Source organism: Mya arenaria, chromosome 15 (genome assembly GCF_026914265.1).
Source record: "Mya arenaria isolate MELC-2E11 chromosome 15, ASM2691426v1".
Lineage (NCBI taxonomy): Eukaryota > Metazoa > Mollusca > Bivalvia > Myida > Myidae > Mya > Mya arenaria.
Genome location: NC_069136.1, coordinates 2,417,165 through 2,444,152, shown reverse-complemented (window position 1 = coordinate 2,444,152; position 26,988 = coordinate 2,417,165). Strand labels below are relative to the sequence as shown.

The following is a 26,988-nucleotide window of genomic DNA, read 5'->3' as shown; positions in this document are numbered from 1 at the left end:
CCACTTCTCAGATCCATGTGTTAAATGACCGTACACGAGGATCTGTGATAGAAGCAGTAATGAGCAGAATGAAGACCATTGAGGCTGCCCGGGAGAGAAACAACATTCCGGACCAGTTTCCTTGCCTGAGATTCCTGGCGGTGTCTGCTACCATTACCAACATCGATGACATAGCTGCCTGGCTTGGCAAGGATGGGGTACCGGCATTGCATTACAAGTAAGTTCACTGCAGGCAGGTAGAGTAACAGCATTCCTGACTCATTTCTCTTCTAACATGTCCGCTACCCTTTCCGACACTAACAACATTGCTGCATGACTTTGCGGCATTGGAGTACAAGTAAGTACTGTTGCACATACAGAAACTGAGCATTCCTGACCAGTTTCTCTCCCTCAGCTTTTCATATCAGCAGCTAGTTTTACCAACCTGGATGATATCAGCTGCCTGGCTTGGTTTGAAGATTGGATATCAGCATTGCGATACATAAAAGTTTTACAACTATTAAGTTAAAATCATGTTTTCAATAGTACTGTTTTATTGCTTAAAATGATCAAATTAATTTAAGTTTTTATTTTCAAACAGTAATGGATGCTTTTACCAGTCATTGAAATAAGACTTTTTGGATGAACAAGCCCGAATTCTTGTACTATTGATTGGCATCAAATTTATTAACAAGCCCTGCTATATAAAATTCAGAATTTGAGCAAGCCTGGAAGACATTTTACTAGTGCAGGGCTTGTGGGCTTGTTTTGACCACTGTTTTACCAATGATATTTTGTTCTAATATGTGGGTTGTACTAATGATACAGGCAAAAGGTAACTAGTTTGCCCCTTTAACTGCATGCAGGATGGATGACAGTGTGCGGCCAGTGCGGCTAAGGAAGGTGGTGCTCGGTTACAACTTTGCCGAGGGTCGCCAGTCAGAGTTCCAGTTTGACATCTCACTCTCCTACAAGCTCGCCTCAATCATTGCCACATACAGTGATAACAAACCAGCGCTTGTGGTGGGTACATTAGGAGAATAGCAGTCCAAAAGGTATTATTGTTTTTTAAGAGATTTAGGAGGTTAAACAAATTAAAAACATTGCAGTAAAATGAATATGTCTCACTCCTGCAAGCTCTCCATGATCCCAATGTTCAGGGATAACATTTATGTTTGGTTACTGAACATTAAAGATGAGGATTTTTGGTGTTTCTCAGGCTCTTTGGAGTAAAGTTTTGAACAAATATTAAATAGGACAACAATAACATAAGTACTTATAATGTTGGGTACATGTAAACTATTTTACTCAAGTGATTGAATGGAATCTCCTGTTACAGTTCTGTGCCACCAGGAAGAGTGCCATGCAGGGAGCTGAGATATTGGCCAAGAATATTCAGGGCTCACTCTTACACAGTCCTCAACACAGGCTTGACCTGCAAAACTTCTCGTTCATTATCAAGGATGTCAAACTAAGGGGTAAGATAGTACTGTTAAAGTTCTGTGCAATTTAAAAGGGTGCTTGCAGTACACAAGCTGGACATTTTGTCTAGTGTGCATGAGGCTTACGCTTTTATGGTACACTGGACATTTTGCAGTAAACATTAGTGTTGGGAATTGATAAAAACGAGAGAAAAGAACAAAAACAACGCACAGGTTATATCGATGATTGATAATGACCAGGTATAATGGATTGTTGCCAATATCTTACTCAACCAATCAACTTTCGATTATATTGGATCATTGGAACATCACTAGTAAACACTTTAAAACATTCACAATTCAGCTTTATGATTTTTTTTATAGTACATCAAAAGGATATACATTTTTATGCCCCCAAAGGTGGGCATATTAAAATTGCACCGTCCATCCATCCGTCCGTGTGTCCCGCTCAATAACTTTTGTCCGGGCTGTAACTTTCTCTTGCATGGACAGATTTTAAAATAGCTTGCAACATGTGTTCAACATACCAAGACAACGTGTCAGGTGCATGACCCGTGTCCCTACCTCTAAGGTCAAGGTCACAGTTAGGTGTTTATTCACAATGGAATGCTGCATATAAGGACAGAGAGTATAGGTTGTCGTGTCCAGGCTGTAACTTTCTCTTGTATGGACAGATTTTAAAATGAGTTGCCACGTGTGTTCGAAATACCAAGACAACGTGTTGCTTGCAAGACCCGTTTCCCTATCTCTAAGGTCAAGGTCACACTTAGTGTTTATTCACAATAGAATGCTGCATGTAAGGACATAGAGTATATGTTGTTGTGTCCGGGCTGTAACTTTCTCTTGTATGGACAGATTTTAAAATGACTTGCCACATGTGTTTGACATACCAAGACGATGTGTCGCGTGCAAGACTCGTGTCCCTACCTCTAAGGTCAAGGTCACACTTAGGTGTCTATTCACAATGGAATGCTGCATATAAGGACATAGAGTATAGGTTGTCATATATATGACAGATCTACAACAAAAACTTGGCACATGTGTTTGGCATATAAAGATTGTGTGTCATATGCAAGATCCACATGCATACATCAAAGGTCAGTGTTTGATCTTTAACTTTTCTTATACTGACCTTGTTCATAGGTCAATGTCACATTTTGGGGCATTCTTCACATTCTGTGACAGCTCTTGTTCAACCTATGGTACCTGGGCAAACACTCATTTTGTTTATCCCAACATGTAGACTTAATGTTTAAAAATTAATATTTCCATCAAACTTGTACAAAACTTTAGTTTAAATGTAAAAGCAGTTGTTTCTGAAACACTAATTTACTGAGCTATATTTGGCATGGCTGTTTTAATACTAATATTATCCCTGTACAGGTATATGACCTTGTTCTATAAAATAAACTTCTGTTTGATTAGTAAAAAACAACTGCAACACACTTTGCGATTTCATTTGTGTAATGACCCTTTCCATCGTCCAGGTTGCCAAAAAAAAAATATTTGTTGAATGAACTTCTTCACAGTTTATGAGGGATTGGTCTTAAACTTTGTACACATGTTCATTTTGATGTAAGATTCAAGGCCATTGATTATTATGCTCAGGGGTGTTTTGCTTTGCGCATGTTCGTTTGTCGGTAGACGAAACCTTGTCTGATTCATAACTAGAGTAAGCTAGAGCTTAAAGTCCACAAACTTGTTTGTGAGGTTGGTCATGACGGACAGATGACCCCTACTGATTTTTAGGTCAATATTTAAAATATCTGATGTCTTGATGTCCTTGAACACAAAAAATAATGATCGATAACTCGGTCCTATGGTCTTCAACTTGGCATGGAGGTTGGTCATGACCAGCAGATGATTGAGGTCACAGTCATGGCCTTGTCCGATTGAAATCTAGAGTATACTTAGGTGTACTGTCCTCCAATTTGTTAAGGATGTTCAAGATTTAGGTCCACAGCGACCTTGAACACAAAAACCTTGTACAATTAATATAAAGAGAATGCTTGAACCTACACTTGGTTGGTCATGAACTTAAATTACCCCACACACATCTAATGCAAATGATTAATAGGCTGCTATTATAGGGGTATAGATGTTTTACAAACATTTCTTGTACTCAAATACTGGCTGTCTGTCCGACAAGGCCCAATCAAGGGCATTTGTGACATGACTGACAACATTTTTTATGCTTAAATCCTACATAGTGGTCATCCATTTTTTAACTCGACTATTCGAATAATAGGTGGGCTATACTTCTCGCCCCAGCGTCGGCATCGGCGTCTGGTTAAGTTTTAGGGCAAGTTGGGATTTTCATTTATAAGTCCAATACCCTACATTCAATTGACTTAATATTTCACACAGTTGTTCAGGGCCATCACATGATGAGGTTTGATAACTCCATAATATTCTTTACACAGAGTATGGCCCCTGATTGACTGGAACTCAGGTTAAAGTTTTAGGGCAAGTTGGAATATTTATTAATAACTTGTATATCCTTTGTTCAATTGACTTAATACTTCACACAGTTGTTCAGGACCATCACACAATGAGGTTACATAACTCCATATTATCCTAAATACAAGTTATGGCCCCTGATTGACTTAGGTTAAAGTTTTAGGGCAGGTTAAAGTTTTAGGACAAGTTGGGATTTTCACTTAAAACTCAAATACCATTTATTCAATTGACTTAATACTTCACACAGATGTTCAGAGCCATCACATAATGAGGTTAGATAACTCCATATTATCTTTTATACAAATTATGGCCCCTGATTGACTATGAAACTTAGGTTAAAGTTTTAGGGCAGGTTGGGATATTGTTTAATAACATCTATACCCTTCATTCAATTGACTTAATACTTCACACAATTGTCCAGGACCATCACCCAATGAGGTTACATAACTCCATATCCTTAATACAAGTTATGGCCCCTGATTGACTTAGGTTAAAGGTTTAGGCAAGTTAAAGTTAAGGGCAAGTTGGGATTTTAATAAAAAAAACTTCTATACCGTTCATTAAATGCACTTAATTAAATTCAAAATTATTTGCGACCAACTTACAACAAGAAACATAACTCCGTTTTAAGCCTAAATACAAATTATGGTTTGGTATTTTAGGTTTATAAGAAAAATCGAGGAATTTAGCTTGAAAATCAGAATCTCGAACTGTTGCTGCCACTTCATGAACAAAACAAGTAGGGAACAATTGTATGAATTTTAGCTGGAAGTTTATTATAACTTTGCAGACCTAGTGTGTAAGGGTATAGGCTTCCACCATGCAGGCATGGATGTTCATGACAGGAAGAATATGGAGGACATTTTTGCTAGAGGGGAACTACCTGTACTTGGTAAGGTCTTTTTTAAATCCCATTAAACATTCATTATCATCAAAATGATTGACTTAGGTTAAAGTTTTAGGGCAGGTTAAAGTTTTAGGACAAGTTGGGATTTTCACTTAAAACTCAAATACCATTTATTCAATTGACTTAATACTTCACACAGATGTTCAGAGCCATCATATAATGAGGTTAGATAACTCCATATTATCTCCATGGCTTTAAGCGCTTATTTTGGAATATGTACATCATTGATAAGATGTATTTTAAGAGCTGTCATGAATTTTTGAATATGTACATCATTGATTAGATGTATTTTAAGGCTATCATTTTGACTGAAATGCTTCCTTTTTGTGTCGCCTGACTAGGCAACAAATAGGGGTTACTTTTGTCGGCGGTGTTGGCTGCAGCGTCCGCGTCCAGTTTTCACTTGTCCAGGGCATATCTCGTAAACTATTAGTGGTATCAACTTGAAATTTATATGTAGATAGATCTCATTGAGGGCAAGTGCAGTGCACAAGAACTGTTACTCTTGCTTCCATATTTTTAGCTCACCAGAGCACGAAGTGGTCAAGGTGAGCTATTGTGATCAGTCTTTGTCCGTCTGTCAGTCCGTCTGTCCGTCCGTCAGTCAGTCAGTCCGTCTGTCAACAATTGCTTAAAAAACATCTCCTCTGAAACTACCTGACCAAATTCAATCAAACTTCACAGGAAGCTTCCTTGGGTGACCCTTTACAAAATACAACAAGGGGTCACGATTGATCAACATCAACAACAACAAAATGGCTGACTTCCTGTTTTGCTTTAAAAAACATCTCCTCTTAAACTACCAGTCCAAATTCAATGAAACTTTACAGGAAGCTTCCTTGGGTGACCCTCTACTAAAATACAACAAGGGGTTACGATTGATCAACAACAACAACAACAACAACAGCAACAACAACAAAATGGCTGACTTCCTGTTTTGCTTTAAAAAACATCTCCTCTTAAACTACCAGTCCAAATTCAATGAAACTTACAGAAAGCTTCCTTGGGTGACCCTCTATAAAAATGCAACAAGGGGTCACGATTGACAACAACAACAACAATAGCAACAACAACAAAATGGCTTACTTCCTGTTTTGCTTTAAAAAAACATCTCCTCTGAAACTGCCACTCCAAATTCATTGAAAGTTTACAGGAAGCTTCCTTGGGTGACCCTCTACAAAAATACAACAAGGGGTCACGATTGATCAGCAACAACAGCACCAACAACAACAAAATGGCTGACTTCCTGTTTTGCTTTAAAAAAACATCTTATCTAACACTACCAGACAATATTCAATGAAACTATATAGGAAGCTTACTTGGGTGACCCTCAACATAAATACAACAAGGGGTCACGATTGATCAACAACAACAACAACAACAACAAAATGGCCAACTTCCTGTTTTTCTTTAAAAAAATTCTCCTCTAAAACTACCACTCCAAATTCAATGAAACTTTACATGAAGCTTCCTTATAGGGCCATTTCACCAAGGATTGTTTTGGTCCCGAGAGTACCGGATCTCTTTCTTAGTTGATCGGCCCTATTTTTGCAAAATAAGTCGGGAACGTGCACTAACCTATACCTTCGGGGTAAGATCTGGCGCGATCGCATTAGTCCCCCGAGGGTCGGGTACCTAAAAAGTGATCGGCTACTGTTTTTAAACAAGTTGAAAACCAGTTGCCGATCAAAAATAGTCGGCCCGTGGTCGCCTTGGTTGCCCGAGGGTCCTCTGAAGGTCCAGTTGTCTCGCCCGCAGTCTGGAGCCCTCTGGAGCCTTCTGGAGCTTTCGTTTAGCCTCTGCCGCTCTCTTCCGAGGGTCATGCGTAGTGTCGTCGGAGTGTAAGCACCCGACCATCAACAGAACATATAGAAATCCTTTTTAAACTGCAAACTTTTCTCAGAACAGGTACTGAAACATAACACAGGTGAAAAACCTTTAACAATTCACAACAACTTACTTCTTTTTAGCATTTCTTCTCTTGACCCTTTTCCTTCTGACCTCAGCATAATTTCTAGTCTTGTAACATTTTGCTGTAATATAGCAGTACGAAGTTGTAAAGCTACAACAAACCCAGCACTGCTTGTTGGTCCATGACCTTCACTTGCTTGTTAGAAAATGGTGAAAGGCTTTGATCTGGCTCGATTTACCGGTATATAGTCGGGCCACAAACACACCGATCTCTCGCCGATCTGGGCAAATTTAGTCGGCCAAAGATCGTTTAAATCGTTTTAATCGCGGCTACCTGCGTCAACATAAGCCTACATTCGGCCACTCTCACATGAAGAACGGCGTACATCTGCCGCAGAGCGGCCGAAAGTGTTCTCTCTCCAGCCAGGATCGCCCATTTTCGGTCCCTCTCAGCCGAACAACGCGCGAACATCGCTCACTTGCGCACGAGATGAGGGTCTCTATCGGCCCTTTGTCTTGTACCTGCGGGTACTTTCGCATACTTGCGGCCCTGAAACGTGTCGATCGCTCGAGGAACATCCGTGAATCGTCCCTTGCCGTGGCTCACTGGTCGGGATTCAATCGGCTTAAAAAATGGGGACGATTGGAGGCGATTCAGGACGACAATCTGGCCGATCAAAAAAATTGTCACATTGATCAACAATAACAACCATCTGGCCAACTTCCTATTTTGCTTTAAAAAACATCTCCTCTGAGTCGTGGCCCTTTGCTTAGGTGAGCATTTTAGGGCCATTATGGCCCTCTTGTTAGAGTTAATTCCCTTTGTTAATTTTCATGCTTAAAGTTTTGTCCGAGGCATATCTTGTAGAATATAAGAGTTATCAACTTGAAACTTCATATGTAGATAGATCTCATTGAGGGCAAGTGCACAGATCTCATTGAGAGCAAGTGCAGTGCACAAGAACTGTTACTCTTGCTTCCATACCATAAGAGTTATTGCCCTTTGTTAATTTTCATTCTGAAAGTTTTGTCTGGGGCATATCTTAAAGAATATAAGAGGTATCAACTTGAAACTTCATAGGTAGGTAGATCTCATTGAGGGCAAGTGCAGTGCACAATAACATTAACTCTTGCTTTCTTAGTTTTAGAGTTAATGCCCTTTGTTAATTTTCAAGCTTAAATTTTGTCAGGGGCATATATCATAAACTATACGCAGAGATAATTCTATGTAAGATTTTCAATGAGAGAATTGCTCCCATTTGTCCAATATAGGTGAGAGAATCTTAATTTCAGTGAGATTTTTATAATACATGGATAACGCAGTGAAAAATTAATGCATAACAATAACTTTATTCATAAATATCAATACGGTATATTTACAAATTTACAATATATCGATATATAGATATGATGTATACATTTGTTTGACTAGAAGAAAACACTTGTTAACAGTTCCGACATCATGAACATTCATACACATCATACTTGAGCAAAAAATAGGATTTAGCCATTTTAGCTGATAGGTGCATTGACTTTTTTGGGGGGAGATGAAGGCTTTCCATTTTTGTTTTCATCTGAAGCTGGTATTTTATTTTGGTCCAGAGACTTTTTTCAAGGAATGCAAACAACGTTTTCTGATTTGACATTTTGACGCTTCCGATATTGTAGACGCCTTTAAAATGCAGTGGTAACCCGTGTAAACAAAATTATTCCGGGTCGCAAAAACGCTTGAAAACAAGTGCGTGGACGATATCGATTAAAACATTTGATAACACAAATGCGTTCAATGTAGGGGAGGCAATTCGTCAGTAATTCAATGAATATAAACAAAAAGCCATCAGCAATTACGATGCTTTATTTTGTAAAGCAACAAAAGGGAAAAGACACAAAATACACAAACTGCGATCAAGCGTGAGAATATCTCACATTTATATGATTTGGATGCGATTTGAGGGATTTTTATGCGAGAAATCGCGGAAAACGCTTACTAGAATTATCTCTGTATAAGAGGTATCAACCTGAAGCTTAATAGGTAGATAGATTTCATTGAGGGCTGCGGTGCAGTGCACAAGAACTGTCACTCTTGCTTCCATATTTTTAGAGTTATTGCCCTTTGTATGAAATGCCAATCTAACAGCTATAATGTCGACAGTAAATAATTCGTCAGGCGACACATCTGACTCATGGAGTTCTAGTTAATTTCTTAAATTTTCTCAAAATTGGAATCAAACTTTCAAAATTGTTATATCAATATCTCTGTTTCCCACATATGTCAGTTGCGACAAGCACTCTGGCCATGGGTGTCAACCTGCCAGCCCACCTGGTGATCGTTAAGTCAACCATGTTCTACAACATGGGGGTGCATGAGGAATACCCTGACTCTCAAGTAGGGATAAGGCATTTACCTATCAAGATATTATAATTCTGATATTTTGATTGCGTAAAGCAAAATTATTTGTATTGTGATATATATGGTTTACAAATGAAATGATGTTATTTATTAACAATTAAAGTTTTCTTCATGAATATTTATACAAATTTATATGTAGATTGTTTAGTTCTTTTCATCTTAAAGTTTTTTTCCTTGTCCGTAAATATTGCACATTCCATTTCCCAGGTTCTACAGATGATTGGGCGTGCGGGCAGGCCACAGTTTGACACCAGTGCCACCGCCGTCATTATTACTAAGAACCAGACTAAGGTGTGTGTGTAACAATGTCAAGTTGTTATCATAGATTATTCTGTTCTTTTATTAATTTGATGGCTGAGCATTGGTTGATAGCTAAAACATGTTGCAGATCTAAGTGCTGACTGACAGTTGGAAAAGGATTATGAATTTCCTTGACTTAAAAGCCTTCCTTAATACATGATTATATAAAATTTCCTTTCTTATATGTAATGTTTTCAGATGAAGTATGAGAGTCTCTTGAATGGTACCCAGCTGATTGAGAGCAGTCTACACAAGAACCTTATTGAGCACTTGAATGCTGAAATTGTCCTCGGAACCATCTCCGATATATCTGTGGCCCTGGAGTGGCTCAAATACACATTCCTTTACATCCGGGTCATGAAGAACCCCAGACACTATGGTTAGTACATTCTCTCACATATTTATTTCAGCTTAATTGTAAGGACAGCTTGATATTAGTCACACTTGAGTTTATTATTGTATAACATCCAGTACCTGAGTGTCCACTTTGAAAGACCAAGGTAAAATGCTCCTTTCGGCTTGAACACATGACCTCTGGAAAGAGTGGTTGATACTTATACCATAAGCACATTCTCACTCTGTTAGGCACTTAGTGGTTGGTAACTTGCCGTATAACCACGGAATAAATTCAATACCACAGACAACATTTAATGTAATAATTTAACTTATATGTATAAGATGTTCAGGAAAGTAGTCATTATACTGACAATGATGCAGAATTAAGCATATATCTATGTTGTATATGTTTTAAACCCAGGTCTTCTTAAGCATTGCATTATATAATTAAACACTTATTATGCAAATTTAAAACTGAAGATATCAGCTGATATGTATACTTATATCAGCAGTCATTCAAGCGATTCCCTTTGCTCATGAAAATAATCTTTATTTGACAATCTCTAACAGTTGGCAGCCACTTTAAACTTAGCCACGTAGAGCCTAGCTCGCCCTTTGGCAGCCGCTTATGTGTGGAAATTTCAATTCAAGAGTCCTTACATGCGATTTTGCTCTTTATTCAGGAATGCCGACAGGTTTGACAAGGAACTCCATTGAAAAAAGACTACAGGGTAACTGTGTTATAATATATAGAATATACAGTTTGTACTTAACACATAGTTGCTCATGAAAGTAAACATTGACAACATTCTCTTTATAATAGCAATCATATTTTAGTTAAGATTTAAACTAATGGATAAGAAACTTTGTATTGCTGTATAATTTTAATTTTTGATACTTTTAATTTGTTAATAGAAATTCAGTTGTAGTTCGAATTAGAGCTAAATGATATTTGCTTTCAAATAATTGATACCCCTTCCCCTAAAATTAATAGAATAACTTATAAAAAATTGCTGATACAAAATGATAGACCATTTCAGAACTCTGTGTGATAATCAAGTAATTAGATAAATACAGCCAATCAACATTGCTGGACAGATAAAAGGTATAAGAAAATGTTGCATCTTGCTACCAGCTGTAATAATTGGACCTAATTCCTTTTATTCTTGTCTGTTTCAGACATGTGTATGAAGAGCCTGAATGAGCTAGGTAGCCTACAGCTGATCAACATGAATGAAGAAAACATGGACATCAAACCAACTGGTATATCCGCTCTTTTTACATATTGTAATAGCTAGATTCATTGCATAAATCTAAATCATTGAGAAAAGTTACAGGCATGGCAAAAAACATGTGGTTGGATTCATGTTGTTATCAATCCTGCTAATAAATCAAGTTTTTATTCCAGATCACTATGTTAAATTTTTGAGAAATGTCCCCGTCATAAATTCAATAGTTTTTATCTAATTATTATGAAACTTGGTCAGAATACTTGTCTCCATGTTGTCTTGAACCGTTATGAATATGAGTCACCTATGTTCTAAAACTAGGTAAAAAATCTTAGGAAAAGTAATCCTGTCATAAATTCAATAGTTTTTATCAAATTGCTATCAAACTAATGGTCAGAATGCTTAATTTTCTGCATCTTGTCTAGAACAAATACGAATATGGGTCACCTCAGGTCAAAAAAAAAAATATAACCATCAAAGGTGTAAAATAGAAAGCACAAAGCCAATTTGGTCAATTTTGATCACGGGCCATAACATTTAAAATCCATACCACTTAAGGCCCTTCCCTTACAGTACAGTTATCACTACCACCATGCAAATCATGTGACCATTATGGGTATCATACGTAAAGATTGTAATTTAATATATTTTAAGGGCTATTCCAGTAAAACATATAACCCCCGAGGGGAAGGCAATTATTTAAATAGAATATGGGTAGGTGTCTTATTTTACTAATTTGGATACTAAAAAGGGTAAATTTGCTTCTGTAGGGGGATGGCAGAATTAAAAAGGCCTTCCCGCGGGGGTTATATGTTTAAATGGAATAGCCCTTATTTAAACCTCATTGCACATTATTTTATTTGAAATTTTGATTTAATTATCCAAAAACTTTAGAAGAAAAAAACATGTAAAAAAACCCAGTTTAAATAGCTATCCAGCTATACTCACTCATGGTGACAGAGAGCATAGGAGATTGTGTGTTTATTTGCAGAGAGTGGGCGACTGGTGGCCAGGTACTGTGTATCCTGCAAGACGGCAGAGCTGTTATTAGGGGTCAAAGGAACAGAAACCATCCAGGAACTGGTCAGTTGTATAGTCATATATTGGAGATTATCATTTTACTTATTAGACAAACCAAACTTTCGAAATTTATAGATGACTGTCCATTCTGTCAGAAATTATGGTTTCTGTGTGGAAGTGATTTCTTCTTTAAAGTGACGCTCTTATTCAAAATCAATACATACACATGTATAACAAACATCAATCTTGACTGATAGACCTTTAACTACCCACTAAATAATGCATTTACAGAAAATATTAATTACTGATAACAAGATTGTAACTGTGTATCGAATAGCAGAAAGCGCAAAAATATTAATAAGAGGTGAATGCTAAAAGATTTACTATGGTCTACTATAGTCTCATAAGGTAGAAATACCGTGTTTTATGCCCATTTCTTTCAAATTAAACTCGGTATCTTTTTGGTACATTTCTTCATCCTTTTTGGAATATTTAAACAATGTTATTAATTGTGGTAAATCTTATCTGGGAGAATGAGTGCATCTTTAAGCATTATTAGAATAAAACCTTCAACTTTCGCGGGTGTTTAAAGGTCCACCTACGGCCACTTTAGACTCCCTGTGTCTTATTATGCATTGATAGTGTCAGCCAATGAGGTTGAATTCTAAGTCGCTATGATCACTCTGCCCATTCTTAGTCATTTAAGTTTTAATTCATGTCATCTAGCCAATTCATATTTATTAGTGAACATTTGCTGATCAATCCTTCTTACTCATTAATGTTCTAAAACACAAATTAAGTGTCTTAATTTTATCCAAAAGGAACATGCTCTGTGTAAAGGCTGTTTTATTGTATTACATGTAATATATTTTTGGTATATATTATATATGTGTATGGTATGACTATTCTAAGAGGGAATGAGTATTTTGTTGTAGTTGACAATACTGAGCCGCTGTGGGGAGTTCATGGATATCAAACTAAGGACCAGTGAGAAAAAGACTCTCAACGCTCTCAATAAGGACAAGAATATGGCCACCATCAGGTGAGCAACGTAGCATGGTATTTCCAATCTTTAAAAAGGTTGTCCGGTTAGCAAAGTTTTTCAGTTTGCTCCCAAATTCACAAGACCACACTCTTGCACAACATCATAAAAACATGAGTGGTTTAGCATAAGTTTATATTTAACTTTTATTGTTAAGCATATTTGTTCAGGAAATAGTAGTCACTTATAGCTTGTCTGTTCTTATAAGATAAAAAGTCAGGGTATTGTGATATCCTTGGTATCATTGTGGCATCTGCTTCGTTGTCCTTGTTGTTGTTCAAAAACTAACCTTAGCCATAAACCAAAAAGCATTCCAAGGGAAACTATTCAAACATGATAAATATGTTGCAAAAAACAAAACGCACAGGTATAATGAGGCCTATCCCTCTTACAGTAATCATTATGTCGCAGTGATAATTGTAGAGGTATGCACATTGTTTGACTGAAGAAAACACAACTTGCTCCACAGCACTCTCGCTTTTCATTAATATTTCAAGATGATCGTAGAAAATTACATGATATATATTCATTGATCACTTTCTGCTCTAACAGTCAACAAAATTAGTCTTTTGAATGAACACTGCCAAAAAAATTTTGGTAAGAAAATTTGTTAACATGAGGCCTGCTATTTAAAATCCATGATTTGAACAAGATCATTATTCAAGCATTTTGCTGGTGCAGAGCTGGTTCTAATGTCGACCCCTGCTTAAAATTTGAAATTGAGAAAGAAAAAAAAAACATTGATTTTTTGTTCAGCTCATTAAACCATGTAAAAAAAATTATTTAAGTTGTATAGAATTCTGAATATGATATGTATCTGTAAAAAAAGATTAGAGTGACTGATTTTAAGTGTGTTGTAGATACTCATTGACTGGGAAAATCAAGTCTGCAGACATGAAAGTCAATTGGTAAGTGTTTATTTAATTACAAATTATACTTAAGCAATAGGAAATAGTTTTATGCCCCGAAGGTGGGAATATTAAAATCGCACCGTCCGTCTGTCTCGTCCGTCCGTCTGTCCATCCGTCCGTGTGTCCGGCTCAATAACTCGCGTCCGGGCTGTAACTTTCCCTTGTATGGACAAATTTTAAAATAACTTGCCACAATAATGTGTTCCACATACCAAGACGACGTGTCGCGTGCAAGACCAGTGTCCCTATCTCTAAGGTCAAGGTCACACTTAGTGTTTTTCACAATGGAGTGCTGCATATAAGGACATAGAGTATAGGTTATCGTGTCCGGACTGTAACTTTTTCTTGTATTGACAGATTTTAAAATAACTTGCCACATGTGTTCCACATACCAAGACAACGTGTCGCGTGCAAGACCAGTGTCTCTACCTCTAAGGGCAAGGTCACACTTAATGTTTATTCACAATGGAGTGCTGCATAAAAGGACATAGAGTATAGGTTGTCGTGTCCGGGCGGTTGCTTTTTCTTGTATGGACAGATTTTAAAATGACTTGCCACATGTGTTTGACATACCATGACGACGTGTCGCGTGCAAGACACATTTCCCTTCCTCTAAGGTCAAGGTCACACTTAGGTGTTTATTCACAATGGAATGCTGCATATAAGGACATAGAGTACAGGTTGTCATGTCCGGGCTGTTACTTTCTCTTGTATGGACAGATTTTTAAATAACTTGCCACATGTGTTCGACATACCAAGACGACGTGTCACGTGCAAGACCAGTGTTCCTTCCTTTAAAGTCAAGGTCACACTTAGGTGTTTATTAACAATTGAATGCTGCATATAAGGACATAGAGTATAGGTTGTCATGTCCGGGCTGTAACTTTCCCTTGTATGGACATATTTTAAAATATCTTGCCACATGTGTTTGACATACCAAGACGATATGTCGCATGCGCGTCCTTACCTCTAAGGTCAAGGTCACACTTAGGTGTTTATTCACAATGGAATGCTGTAAATAAGGACATAGAGTATAGGTTGTCGTGTCCGGGCTGTAACTCTTTCTTGTATAAACAGATTTTAAAATAACTTGCCACATGTGTTCGACATACCAAGACGACGTGTCGCGTGCAAGACCCATGTCCCTACCTCTAAGGTGAAAGATACACTTAGTGTTTATTCAATGGAATGCTGAATATAAGGTCATAAGAGTGTAGGTTGTCAAATATGGGTGTGTGTTTTTTTATGTTCAGAGGCAATTTAAAATAACTTGCCTTATGTATTTGACACGTAAAGGCAAGATCAACTTTTCATGTACTGACATTGTTCATAGGTCAATGTCACATTCGGGGGCATTCGTCACATACTGTGACAGCTCTTGTTATTTCTAAGTTAGAAATGTTATTTTCCTTTCTTTTTCATGTGGTTTTATATGTGGCTTCACCCAGTATAATTTGCAAAGTTATGGCTCTCACCTAGTTTGTAGAGCATGCAATCTTGCTTGGGTGTATCTCCAAAAGCATATGAGCAAGATTCGTGAAATTTAACAGGCATGTTAACCAGCATGTGAAGTTGTACTGCTGGGGTACAGCGTGTGACGGTCTATAGTAATAGTAGATTAAAGGCCCTTTACTTATTTAAGATTGCATATAAAGAGCAATAGTTCCTAAATACCAAAAGCATATGAGCTGAGAATTAGAAAAATTCCATGCGATGTTAACCAGCATGTGAAGTTGTGCTCCTGAGTGGGCTCAAGGTCACAGTTACTAGAATAGAAACAAAGAGGTCTTTTTTCATCCACTACAAAATATTGACGTGTATGTAAAATACATCCTTAGGTTATTACTATAAGAGGATAAGATTTGTACAAAATATCATAGTATGAGAACTAAGATTGATTTTTTTCAAATAGCTGTATATAAGTTTCTCTACAGAAATGATGCACTTATGAGTTGGCTCATCAAACACAAACGAGGTCTTAACTATATAGAATTTGTTAAAGATTACATCCAACCTTTTTCCTTGTTCAGTCTGATCCAGGCCAGCTTTGGGTGCCTGACAGTGCAGGACTTTGCTCTACAGCAGGACACATCTAGAATCTTCAGAGCTGGGGTCAGGATCAGCAGATGTAAGTCAGTGGAATCCCAGGTGCTGGATTTTCCTTTATGTCTCATTAATGTATTTCACAGCATAAGTAAATGTTGAACAATTCTGTATACTTTGTTCTTAAACATTTCCACTTTGAATGCATCAGCATTATAGATATTATGTGAAAATTATGCAAAACATTGTGTCCTTACATACTTTCAATAAAATGCCTGTCCGCTCTAATTGTAATATCAGTGTTTTGATTTAAAAAAAAATTCACCTACCTAAAAAATCTCTGTACAATAAATAGATTTATAGAAACCCGATGTCAAATATCTGAGAAACTATTAATTTGTGATCAAAGTTTTACAAGAGTAAGCCATTTTTCCCTTAAATAGGTGCATACAAACTTGTCTAAAGGTACACATCATTACACTGTGTTTCATCCTTTTAGGTCTGGTGGAGCTTTTATGGCCAAGAGGAGAGTTTCGTAGCCTGCTCAGTGCAATCCTGGTGTGCAAGTGTTTCCGGGCAAAACTGTGGCATGACTCCAAGTTTGTCAGCAAACAACTTGATGGAATTGGTAGGGAATTAAATTGCTTGCCAGTTCATTTTTTAAGAAATAGGACAAGGTATTTTATAGCCTGTGTGTTGTCATTGTTTGCTTTGATAGCATCCTGCAAAATCTGTGTATCAATTCAAGCACAGTTAAAGACCCTATTTACATGAAACTAAATAGCGCACATATTCACTAAGATACATTTACACATTTATTGTGATTGTATCTGAAACCATAAAACTTTGGTCAAACGGTTGTTAAATTATATCTATGCACATTGATTGGCTTAAATATTTGTGAGTATTACCACACTCTTGCAACACTCTTGTCATTTTGAGGTAACAGTTTTCATTTAATTTATACAATATTGTTCTCAAAGTTGTCCATTTAAAGTTGGCACAAACAAATTATTAATGTCTGTTATATGCATATAAAAATTGTTTTTGTTAAAATATTTTGGCATAGTTGCATGAATGTCGTGCTGCTTTTAAATATTGATATCCGACCCAGCGCTCTTTCTGCAAAAATTGGAAGGAGGCCAGGCCTTTTCGATGTGGGAAATTATATTAAAGCATAAATTCTTCAAAGTGGGGAAAATTGAATGCACAAACTTCAATCTCATTTATCGAAATAATGTATGATTGACATACAATTAGAAACAAAGCAGCTATAACATCAGCACAAACACTCATTCCATTTTTGTTTGTTGATTAATTGTTGTATTTTGGGGGGAGGGGGACAAATGTCTAATATTTGAAAATCATATATACTTTTTTAATTGAGAAGTAGAAAAATCCGTCCTCTGCTAAAAAAGTTGAAATGGCCTGGAAATCAGTAATGAAATTTGAGAAGATGATTGAAGATGATTGTTGTTTACAGGTCCTGCATTCTCCAATGCTCTGGTCAACGCAGGCATCACCAGCTTTGAAAAACTCGAGGAGACCAATCCAAGAGAAATAGAACTGGCAAGTTGATTGAGAGTATAAAGAATTAATGCCACAGCAAGATATTTATGTATTGCGACTGAATAAGGAGGGGCTGGCCATGACAAGTTCAACTAAGTGGGAGACGTGAATAATAAACCACAGTCGGTGAAAAGGACATTTATTCAATGTCAAAACTAAATAATAAATACGAGTTTGACATCCTCGTAACATATTATTCACGACAAGCACATTGGGCGTCCAAATGACCGCCCAATAATGAATAACCGTGTAACAATCTAACCAAAATATACTAGAACAAATGCCTAAACATGTATATGTTCAAAGAAATGACGTATAAAACAATACACAAACAATTTACAAATGAGTTGAATGCACTACAAATATACAACATAAAGAAATGCATAAAATAATATATACATAGATTATTTGAATATGTATGGAGGTGGAGGATAATTATGCAAAATATTTTGCTCAAAATATGCAAGCACGTATCTCAGAAGATTTTTCTAGAATGGCTGACGCGGGAGGCTAGTGATAGGCTGACACCCACCACGTGACCACTGGTCACGGCTTGGAACGCTGATAAGCCAAGCACACACCACGTGACCACTGGTCATGGCTTGGAATGCTGATAAGCCACGCTTTAATTGTAACCGGTTAAACCCGCCAGTTAGCAAGGGGTGATTCAGTTCAACCTGCAGATCCATAAAACATTTTATTTTATGTCGGCATAAAATTATATTTATCAAATTAATGTTCTAATGATTAGGTAGCATATATTATAGCAGTTTTACCTTGAAAAATGCTTTTGGTTTGACTTAAGTGCATCAAGCCTCTGATGTTATTCTGAGTCAAAATAAACAACAGGTACATTTCAGCTATTAATCAAACGTATGTTTGACATATGCAATTTAGGTAAAGTGAATATTTTTCTTCAGATTGTAAACAGACATCCACCATTTGGAAACCAAGTCAGAGAATCAATTGCTAAACTGCCAAAGTATGAACTTACCATAGAGCAGGTAATAGAATTTCCTTTTACCCTTTTAATGCTCCCTAAGGGTGTCATATAGTGATTGGACCAAATTATTCTGCCAGCATGCACTGATGGGTATATATATATATTAGGGATGCAAACGAATGGCAAAAGTGATATTCGAATATTCGGTAATTCTTTCGATCGAATATTCGAATATTCGAACACCAAAATGAACCTTTAAGAATTGCAGTAAACTATTATTATTCACTAAAGTAATAGTGGGGGCCCTGTTACCCTTCCTGGTCGTATTCGGTACACGCGACGGACCCTTATTGTTCCACAAATTTATAGCCTCTGAATTTCCCATTTACAAAATATATCCCAAGAAAAAGCAATATATCTTTAACAAAAAAAACAAACCTCTGCGTTCATTTTTGTAAAAAATGCAAAATAAGATCAGGGAATTGCGTTTGTCCCGGTTAAATGACGATATGCGCCAACGTGGGACTTGCAGCCTCGTTCTGGGATTGATGTTTACGAAATATATTTATAGAAAACGACACCATGTCTAAACGTCGCTTTTGTCTTAGGTATTGTACAACAATACAGGACATATATCCTTAAACGTTAAACCATACACTTTCAGTTAATTTTTGTACGCAAGAGCTTTACATTGAAAACATGGAAACAGTTTTAAGCACATAACTAGCACATGTCCTTCGTATCATCAAGGCGATTTGAGCAATATCGCCAAGCTTGATTAGCAGTGAAGATAAAACATTGGTATAAAGGCCGATCTCTTAAACTCTTAATTGGCATGGTCATTTAAATGTACCCAAAATAATTGGAATGTGTTTTATGTCACTTGTCTAACAGCCAGTAAATGCAAAATTACGGGGACTGTTTATAGTTCCCGGCGATATATCCGATATGACGCGTGTATAGTGTCATCAAGTTCACACCTATGGCATTAGGGGTCGTTGTAAAAACAAGACAGACGAAGATGACAGTTGTAGGCAAAAAGTGTATTAATTTATTATTTCAACAAAAACATCGAATATTCGAATACCTATTTTGACATTCGAATACCAAACGTTCGATCGAATATTCGAATATTCGTTTGCATCCCTAATATATATATATAGGGTACTAATTCCTTCATTCTGTATAGGATATAAATTTTGAATTGCCATTTGGATTTAGGGTTGATGATGGTAAGTCTATTGTTGGGTTTACTTTAAACATTATATATTTTACAACGATTGTGAAGGAAGCTATGATAGCTTATACTAAGTCACTCTCGTTGGCACGATGTTGCGCGAGAGTGTGGTCTTGTGTTGTGGGGGAAACCGGAGTACTCGGAGAAAACCCACTTGTCCGGCTTGGTGACCACTAACCAAACTCACATGCGCCCAGGCCGGGAATCGAACCCGGGTCGCCTTGGTGAGAAGCGAGTGCGCTAACCACTGCGCTAACCGGACAACCTATGGTTGGGTTTATTTTTTATTATAGGGAGTAATTGGAAAGTACCCAACAAAGGCCCATGCGTAGGAATGTCTGTCTGTCCCCATGGTTTCTGATCAATAACTTGTGAACAAATAGGCCCTGGGACCTTAAACTTAGTAGACAGGTTGGTCATGACCAGGAGATGAACTCTATTGATTTTAAGGTCAATTGATAAAGGTCAAGCTTGTGTTGACATTGAGCTGAAAATCTGTTTCCCATCAATAACTGAAGAATGCTCAGACACAGGGACCTCTTTCTTAATGCACAGGTTGATCAAGATCAGTAAATGAATCCTATTGATTTTGAGGTCATAGGGTCACGGTTTGGGTGACTTTGAGCTAAAAAACATTTTTTTTCTATTCTAGATTGACATTAAACTTGAATCCTGGAAAATATCTCTTTCATTATGTAAAATATTCTCATACATATATGTTTATTGATGCCCATCTCTTTCATTATGTAAAATATTCTCATACATATATGTTTATTGATGCCCATCTCTTTCATTATGTAAAATATTCTCATACATATATGTTTATTGATGCCCATCTCTTTCATTATGTAAAATATTCTCATACATATATGTTTATTGATGCCCATCTCTTTCATTATGTAAAATATTCTCATACATATATGTTTATTGATGCCCATCTCTTTCATTATGTAAAATATTCTCATACATATATGTTTATTGATGCCCATCTCTTTCATTATGTAAAATATTCTCATACATATATGTTTATTGATGCCCATCTCTTTCATTATGTAAAATATTCTCATACATATATGTTTATTGATGCCCATCTCTTTCATTATGTAAAATATTCTCATACATATATGTTTATTGATGCCCATCTCTTTCATTATGTAAAATATTCTCATACATATATGTTTATTGATGCCCATCTCTTTCATTATGTAAAATATTCTCATACATATATGTTTATTGATGCCCATCTCTTTCATTATGTAAAATATTCTCATACATATATGTTTATTGATGCCCATCTCTTTCATTATGTAAAATATTCTCATACATATATGTTTATTGATGCCCAACAATCACATCTGAAAATATTACAGATAGGAATTGACATCCACTCTATCTTGCAGTGACTTATCTTCGAGTACATACTTTGTTTTTAAAAATGTTTGTGGTCAATGTTTTCAAACTTCATGGAAAGATTTGGCAGGTCGTCATAAAAATGTGTTGGATACTGAAGTTCTATGCCCATTAACATGTACATGCATGTGTAGTTCTATGCCCATTAACATGTACATGCATGTGTACTTCTTTGCCCATTAACATGTGCATGCATGTGTAATTCTATGCCCATTAACATGTACATGCATGTGTAGTTCTATGCCCATTAACATGTACATGCATGTGTACTTCTTTGCCCATTAACATGTGCATGTATGTGTAATTCTATGCCCATTAACATGTACATGCATGTGTACTTCTTTGCCCATTAACATGTACATGCACGTGTTGTTCTTTCTCATTAACATGTACATGTATACATGTGTAGTTCTATGTCCATTAACATGTACTTACATGTGTAGTTCTATGTTTCATTAACATTTACATTATCAGGGCTCGAATTTAGCACTCGCAAACTCGCAAAATGCGAGCCAAAATTGGAAAATGTTGAATTTAATGACACTCGCAAAAATTTGCGAGTTCAAAATTTGCAGAAAATTTGCAATCCTTGAAATAGATTCGAACATAATCGGTGATCAATTCCTGCACAATAAATATAAAACTAATTTTAGAAATGCCTACTTTCTTTTTCCGATAAACACACAGAAATTGATGACGTAGATTAACGTTGTGCGCACAGGCAGGTACTTGTAACTATGTGGCAGGTACTCGTTACTATGTAGTTTTGTAGACTGGTCTTTCGTTTCCATTTTTGGCGGCGGTATTTAGCGATAATCTTATCGAGACACAGTCTGTATAATGATGACAAGCAAAAAGATAAAGTTTTTTCACGCGTGTTGCTTTAAAATCGCTGACGGCTGATGGCGATGATCAATCAGTTCCCAAAAAGAAGCCAAAATGAAATAATCCATCCGTTATAAATGTTTTGAAGTGGAAGAGGGAGTTGAACATTAAACTAACCATCAACACAGATGACAAAAGGAACATTTTCAAAAATTAATATTTTGCACAGACCTGATCAGACTTCCTCAGTACATACTGTCAGTGTTACATATATGATGATATCGTTTAATGTACAATTGCATGATAATTCATTAAAACAATTAATCTATACCTTAAATCATTGTTTTCAAGGCAATATATATTTTTCCTAGCAAACCCAAAGATTTGCCTTAAAAAAATGCGAGTGACTGAGTGTCTGGTTTTGCAAGTTAAAAATTTAAGCACTCGCAAAAACTTGCGAGTATCAAAATAAGTTAAATTCAAGCCCTGCATTATAACCAGGTGTTCCGTTGTAGATTGCTAGGTTCAGCCCACAGACAGCAGAGATAGTGATAACTATAGAGCTGAGTAACAGAGAGGTTCTACAGACCCTCCCCAACACTGGCCATACATGTGTACTGATGGTGGGAGACCTAGATAACCATGTGGTCTACAAGTGTAGAGTCATGTATGTACCGCCCCTTACAAATAATATTGTTGTTTAAGAAAAAAGAAATGAATTTTGTTCTTGCATGACTAAGTTACAGATATGTTGTGAACCATTTGTATTGAATTTGGTGGGTTTAGGCTAATGATTTGTCTAAAATAATGTATATAGCTGAGTCTTCATGACGGAGAAACAATCATTGTTTATCAAACTAGTTTTTCATCAAATTATAAACATAGAGTTTGTCAAAAGAAAGTATGACATACCAACAAAACTAACTTATTGTAAGATCCCTGTACAATGCACTTAACAATTTAAATACTGTCATAAATTCAACAGTTATTCCCCTTTTCTGCAGGGATGCCCTTTTGGTGAAGGAGGGAAGTTGGAGTAAAAAGTTTGAAGTGAGGCAGGCCAACAAGGGAGCAGAATTGTCTATACACTATATCAGTCAGGAGTGGGGTTAGTTTTGTTTATGTTTCAATGACTTGGCAATAAATTCACCAAATTTTTGCTAGACATCCTGAGGTAAGATATTCTTGCACATTCCAAATGGGAATATCATTTAAAACCAAACAGAATTTCCTATTTTGACTTAGACTAATAATCAAACTCCTGGATTTTTCATTTTTAGAATTTAATTTTTACCAAATTCTAAAATCACTTGTTCCCAGTAGTTTTCTGATTTTTTTCTTGAAATACTTTGCTAATCTTTTCCTGGAAATAGTTGGCTGATCTGACAATGAAATACTTCACTAAATTTGACGTGTGATAGTTTGCTGATCTAACCATAAAATGAAATAGTTTGTTGAACTTTTCCAAAGAAGTGAAGACCGTTTGAACCTTTTTTGTTCTAGTTGGGCTGGATATCGAATGTACCTATACTCCAAGTTATCTTGGTGGCAAAAGAATTACATCTAGCAATTATGTGGTAAGTTGGTATTAGATGTGTCTTTATATGAAAGTTTAATTGATGTCAATCAGAGTCTTAAATCTTCTTTACACATAAGGATGATATGGAATTTCCAGTAATGTGAACATTATTATTTATGATCAGTGATAGGATAAACCACAGACATATAAGTTATGGTTTATATCTTCACGGATAAACTTACTGTTATATATACAGCAAAATTAAAAAAAAAAATCTTTATGTTTTAGTGTCATTTTTATCATTTAAAGGAAATTTGTCCCAGTCATGGTTGATCAGTGTTCAATTCTACATAAAAGTTACATGTGAGGCAGATCAATTTTCAGATTTTTTTATCCTCTGTTACAATGTGCTAGGTAAATAAAGGAATGTCATCCATTCTTATCTCTGACTATCCCTGTTTGAGCAACATATACCTCCTCAATCCATTTAAGTATTTCATATCTCCTAAACTCATTGAAGTATTTTCATAAAACTTTGACAGATGTGTAAATTGTCAAGTTGACATGCAGAGACAATTCATGATGGAACCTCGGAGGGTTTCAGCCTTGATTTTGTCCACTCCATATCTCCTACACTTATTGAAGAATATTTATGAAACTTCACACATGTTTTACTCATCAAGTCAACATGCAGAGACAACTTATGTTGAAAATGCGCAGGGTCAAAGCCTTGATAAGTGTGTCAGCTCGATAACTCCTTAGCCTCTTGAAGGATTTCTATGAAATTTGGTCAATGTTTTACTCATCACTGTGAATTTTCACCACAGGAAAAATTTATGCCAAGCATTTTGTATCTGCTCCTTATGGGTATCAAATTCACTCTGAATGGAACATTTTTGGAAACTTGAAATTAATGATATAATATTATCCTTAAAAAAGGACATTCATTTATAAAAAAAGGACATTCAATTATTATGTTTGGAACTTCTGAAGAATGATTCAAGCAGAGTTTGTTTAAAAACCTCTTAAGGTATTAGCCGCGTAATACACACTTTTTTAACAGCTTAAACCGACAACATAGTTATAATCACGGTACACTATGGGACTTTTATCCAAATTTTGAAGATTTTTTACCGTGAATTAAAAAAGTTATTCATGTTTCATTACACCCACCCCCAAACTCCAAGGGCTACAAAGAGCGACAAGTAAATATTTTGTCTATATTTGATTTTTTTTCGCATTATCAGAGATTATGAAATAAACACAACAGTTTCTGGTAAAATAAACTTCAGTTAAAGAAAACTAAAGTTCAAAAGAACACATTATTGATACACATGGAAAAAAATCATTTTGATTGATCTTATGATTCTTCGGAAAAGAGCAGTTTTTCGATGTTTGAAAATATATAGCAGTTTTATAAAATTCATAAAAAATAGTAAACTATAAGGCAAGCTGCTGAAATCATTTTAGATATTATCTATGATGTCTATTGAACTATTTAAAAGACAATTTATGATAGTTTACCATCCAGTTTTGAAGAAAATATACATAATGTCATGTTACCATACATTTTTATAGCTAATAAAATGCTTAAAAATCAACCTTTTTCTTGTAAAAAATTATAAAGCTTAATTGGACTTATTCATAAAATGTACTCTTTCAAATAAATGAATTTTACTTATGATACTAACTCAGAATACAGAGTTTAAAACAAATGAGTGTACTTAAACTAAAATATGTGAAGAAACAAGAACACTAAGTGGGCTCGCCCCTCCAAAAATATCAGAGTGAAAGTTCTCAACTAATGTTGTTTTTTTTAATATTATAACATGTAAACAATCTCTGTGGGTAATTTGATGTATATCTGTTTTATTTTGTCATTGGTATTTTAACAATTAGTTTTTTTCACAATAATTCTTCACTCTTCAACATTTGAAGTTTGGTCTGTTCCCATGCTTTGTACTTGTAGTGTGTGCACAGATGATAACTACTCAATGCTGAGACAATGCTGATTTGGTTTTCATGCACCTTCAGGTACTTTACCCATCAAGAATGTTTAGTGCTGTAAAGGAAAAAAGTTGCACTTTAAAGCCTTTCTAACTAATTAGTATAGATAATTATACTGCCATACATATACAAAATAAAATATAAACAGTTTAATATTTCTCGACATTATTTTGAAAAAAACAACAACAAGCTGATACATACATGTATATATATATATATATAAAGAAAATTATTAAATTTATCAATAAAATTCATCATCATCATCATCATCATCATCATCATCATCATCATCTTCATCATCATCATCATCATCATCATCATCATCATCATCATCACCACCACAACCACCACCACCACCATCACCACCACCACCACCACCACTTGATTATTGAATACAGTAGGTTTATAAAAACAAAAACCAAGTCAAATATGTTTTATATGAAATACTCACATCATCTCGATCAGATGCGACTGCCTTGTGGATGGACATGGCTGTCAAATCCGCTCTCAAGGATCCAACATAGTATTTAATGCAGGCTGGAATTCTTCATAACCCAGTGTTGTAGACTAAGTAATATTCAGTCATTTTCCTGCCTGGAAAAAAATAGACTTCTGATTATCAACCAGCAGAAACTACCACCGTAAAATACAAATGCACAAGTATTATACATTCTGCACTAATATCTGTTTTAGCCAAGAGTAAGGGTTGGTAGGCACAAATGTGCAGTTGTGCATATGGTTGATAATGATTCACAACGGTATGGGGTTTTAACGAGACCTACACCAAGCCAATGAATGTCAATAGGGTCCTAGCAGATGCGGCTTCAAGCCCCAAACCACATACAACTTTTTTTCACAGGTTAATTTTGAAAAGATGCATTTTGTAAACAAATAACGGGTATGTACATGTAATGTGGTATGTTAGAAATAGGTCACGTACCAAAACACATCATTTTTAAACAAAAATTTAAGTCTAATATATTTCTAAGATAAAACAATCAATTTAAAGATTACATACTCATATTATATCTTAAACATAAGTTATGTACATAAGTATATATAAAAATATGTAACATGTACATAAGTACATAAGTACATGTAAAATATGAACATGCTGTCTAAACATTTAGCTAATAAAAATGATTTAAGAATTCCAAAGATAAATTAAAAAAAACAAACGTTTTTGAACACATCAACGTACAAAACTGCCCAAGGATACTTACATTCAGAGCCCTTTGATACGAATATCCCAGTTCCATGCCGATTGTTGACAGTTCGTTTTTTTCGAGAGAAAATCTTCTCTTACGCGTATATTTCACTTATAATCCATGTTTAACTGTAATGACTCAAATTGTTGGATGTATCGTAATCAACTGTCAGCGTGTACTTTTAGTGTTTATTTATTTTAAACGTATATTCATGAGAAAACATCACAATGTTTCCAAATCCTACGATGTAGAAATTCCATTATTGACCTATGAATAGCCG

At 35.8% G+C, this 26,988-nt stretch overlaps 1 protein-coding gene and 1 long non-coding RNA gene across 2 annotated transcripts in view; one reads left to right on the top strand and one right to left on the bottom strand.

Moving 5' to 3' along the window:
* Positions 1-26,988, top strand: part of LOC128220071 (probable ATP-dependent DNA helicase HFM1) — a 51,600-nt gene that overhangs the window by 17,408 nt on the left and 7,204 nt on the right. Inside the window, exons 12-30 of the mRNA XM_052928324.1 lie at positions 12-217; positions 846-1,002; positions 1,319-1,457; positions 4,672-4,773; positions 8,976-9,085; positions 9,317-9,400; positions 9,608-9,788; positions 10,429-10,476; positions 10,925-11,008; positions 11,966-12,057; positions 12,930-13,036; positions 13,897-13,944; positions 15,978-16,075; positions 16,490-16,618; positions 17,474-17,559; positions 18,480-18,563; positions 22,490-22,641; positions 22,979-23,082; positions 23,478-23,551. Coding sequence (XP_052784284.1) covers positions 12-217; positions 846-1,002; positions 1,319-1,457; positions 4,672-4,773; positions 8,976-9,085; positions 9,317-9,400; positions 9,608-9,788; positions 10,429-10,476; positions 10,925-11,008; positions 11,966-12,057; positions 12,930-13,036; positions 13,897-13,944; positions 15,978-16,075; positions 16,490-16,618; positions 17,474-17,559; positions 18,480-18,563; positions 22,490-22,641; positions 22,979-23,082; positions 23,478-23,551 — 2,085 coding nt within the window. The remainder of the gene's footprint in view (positions 1-11; positions 218-845; positions 1,003-1,318; positions 1,458-4,671; positions 4,774-8,975; positions 9,086-9,316; positions 9,401-9,607; positions 9,789-10,428; positions 10,477-10,924; positions 11,009-11,965; positions 12,058-12,929; positions 13,037-13,896; positions 13,945-15,977; positions 16,076-16,489; positions 16,619-17,473; positions 17,560-18,479; positions 18,564-22,489; positions 22,642-22,978; positions 23,083-23,477; positions 23,552-26,988) is intronic.
* Positions 24,246-26,960, bottom strand: LOC128218762 (uncharacterized). The gene is made up of 3 exons (XR_008258447.1): positions 26,724-26,960; positions 25,952-26,094; positions 24,246-25,555 (listed from the first exon to the last, which is right to left on the bottom strand). It is a non-coding gene; the product is annotated as an uncharacterized LOC128218762 (long non-coding RNA).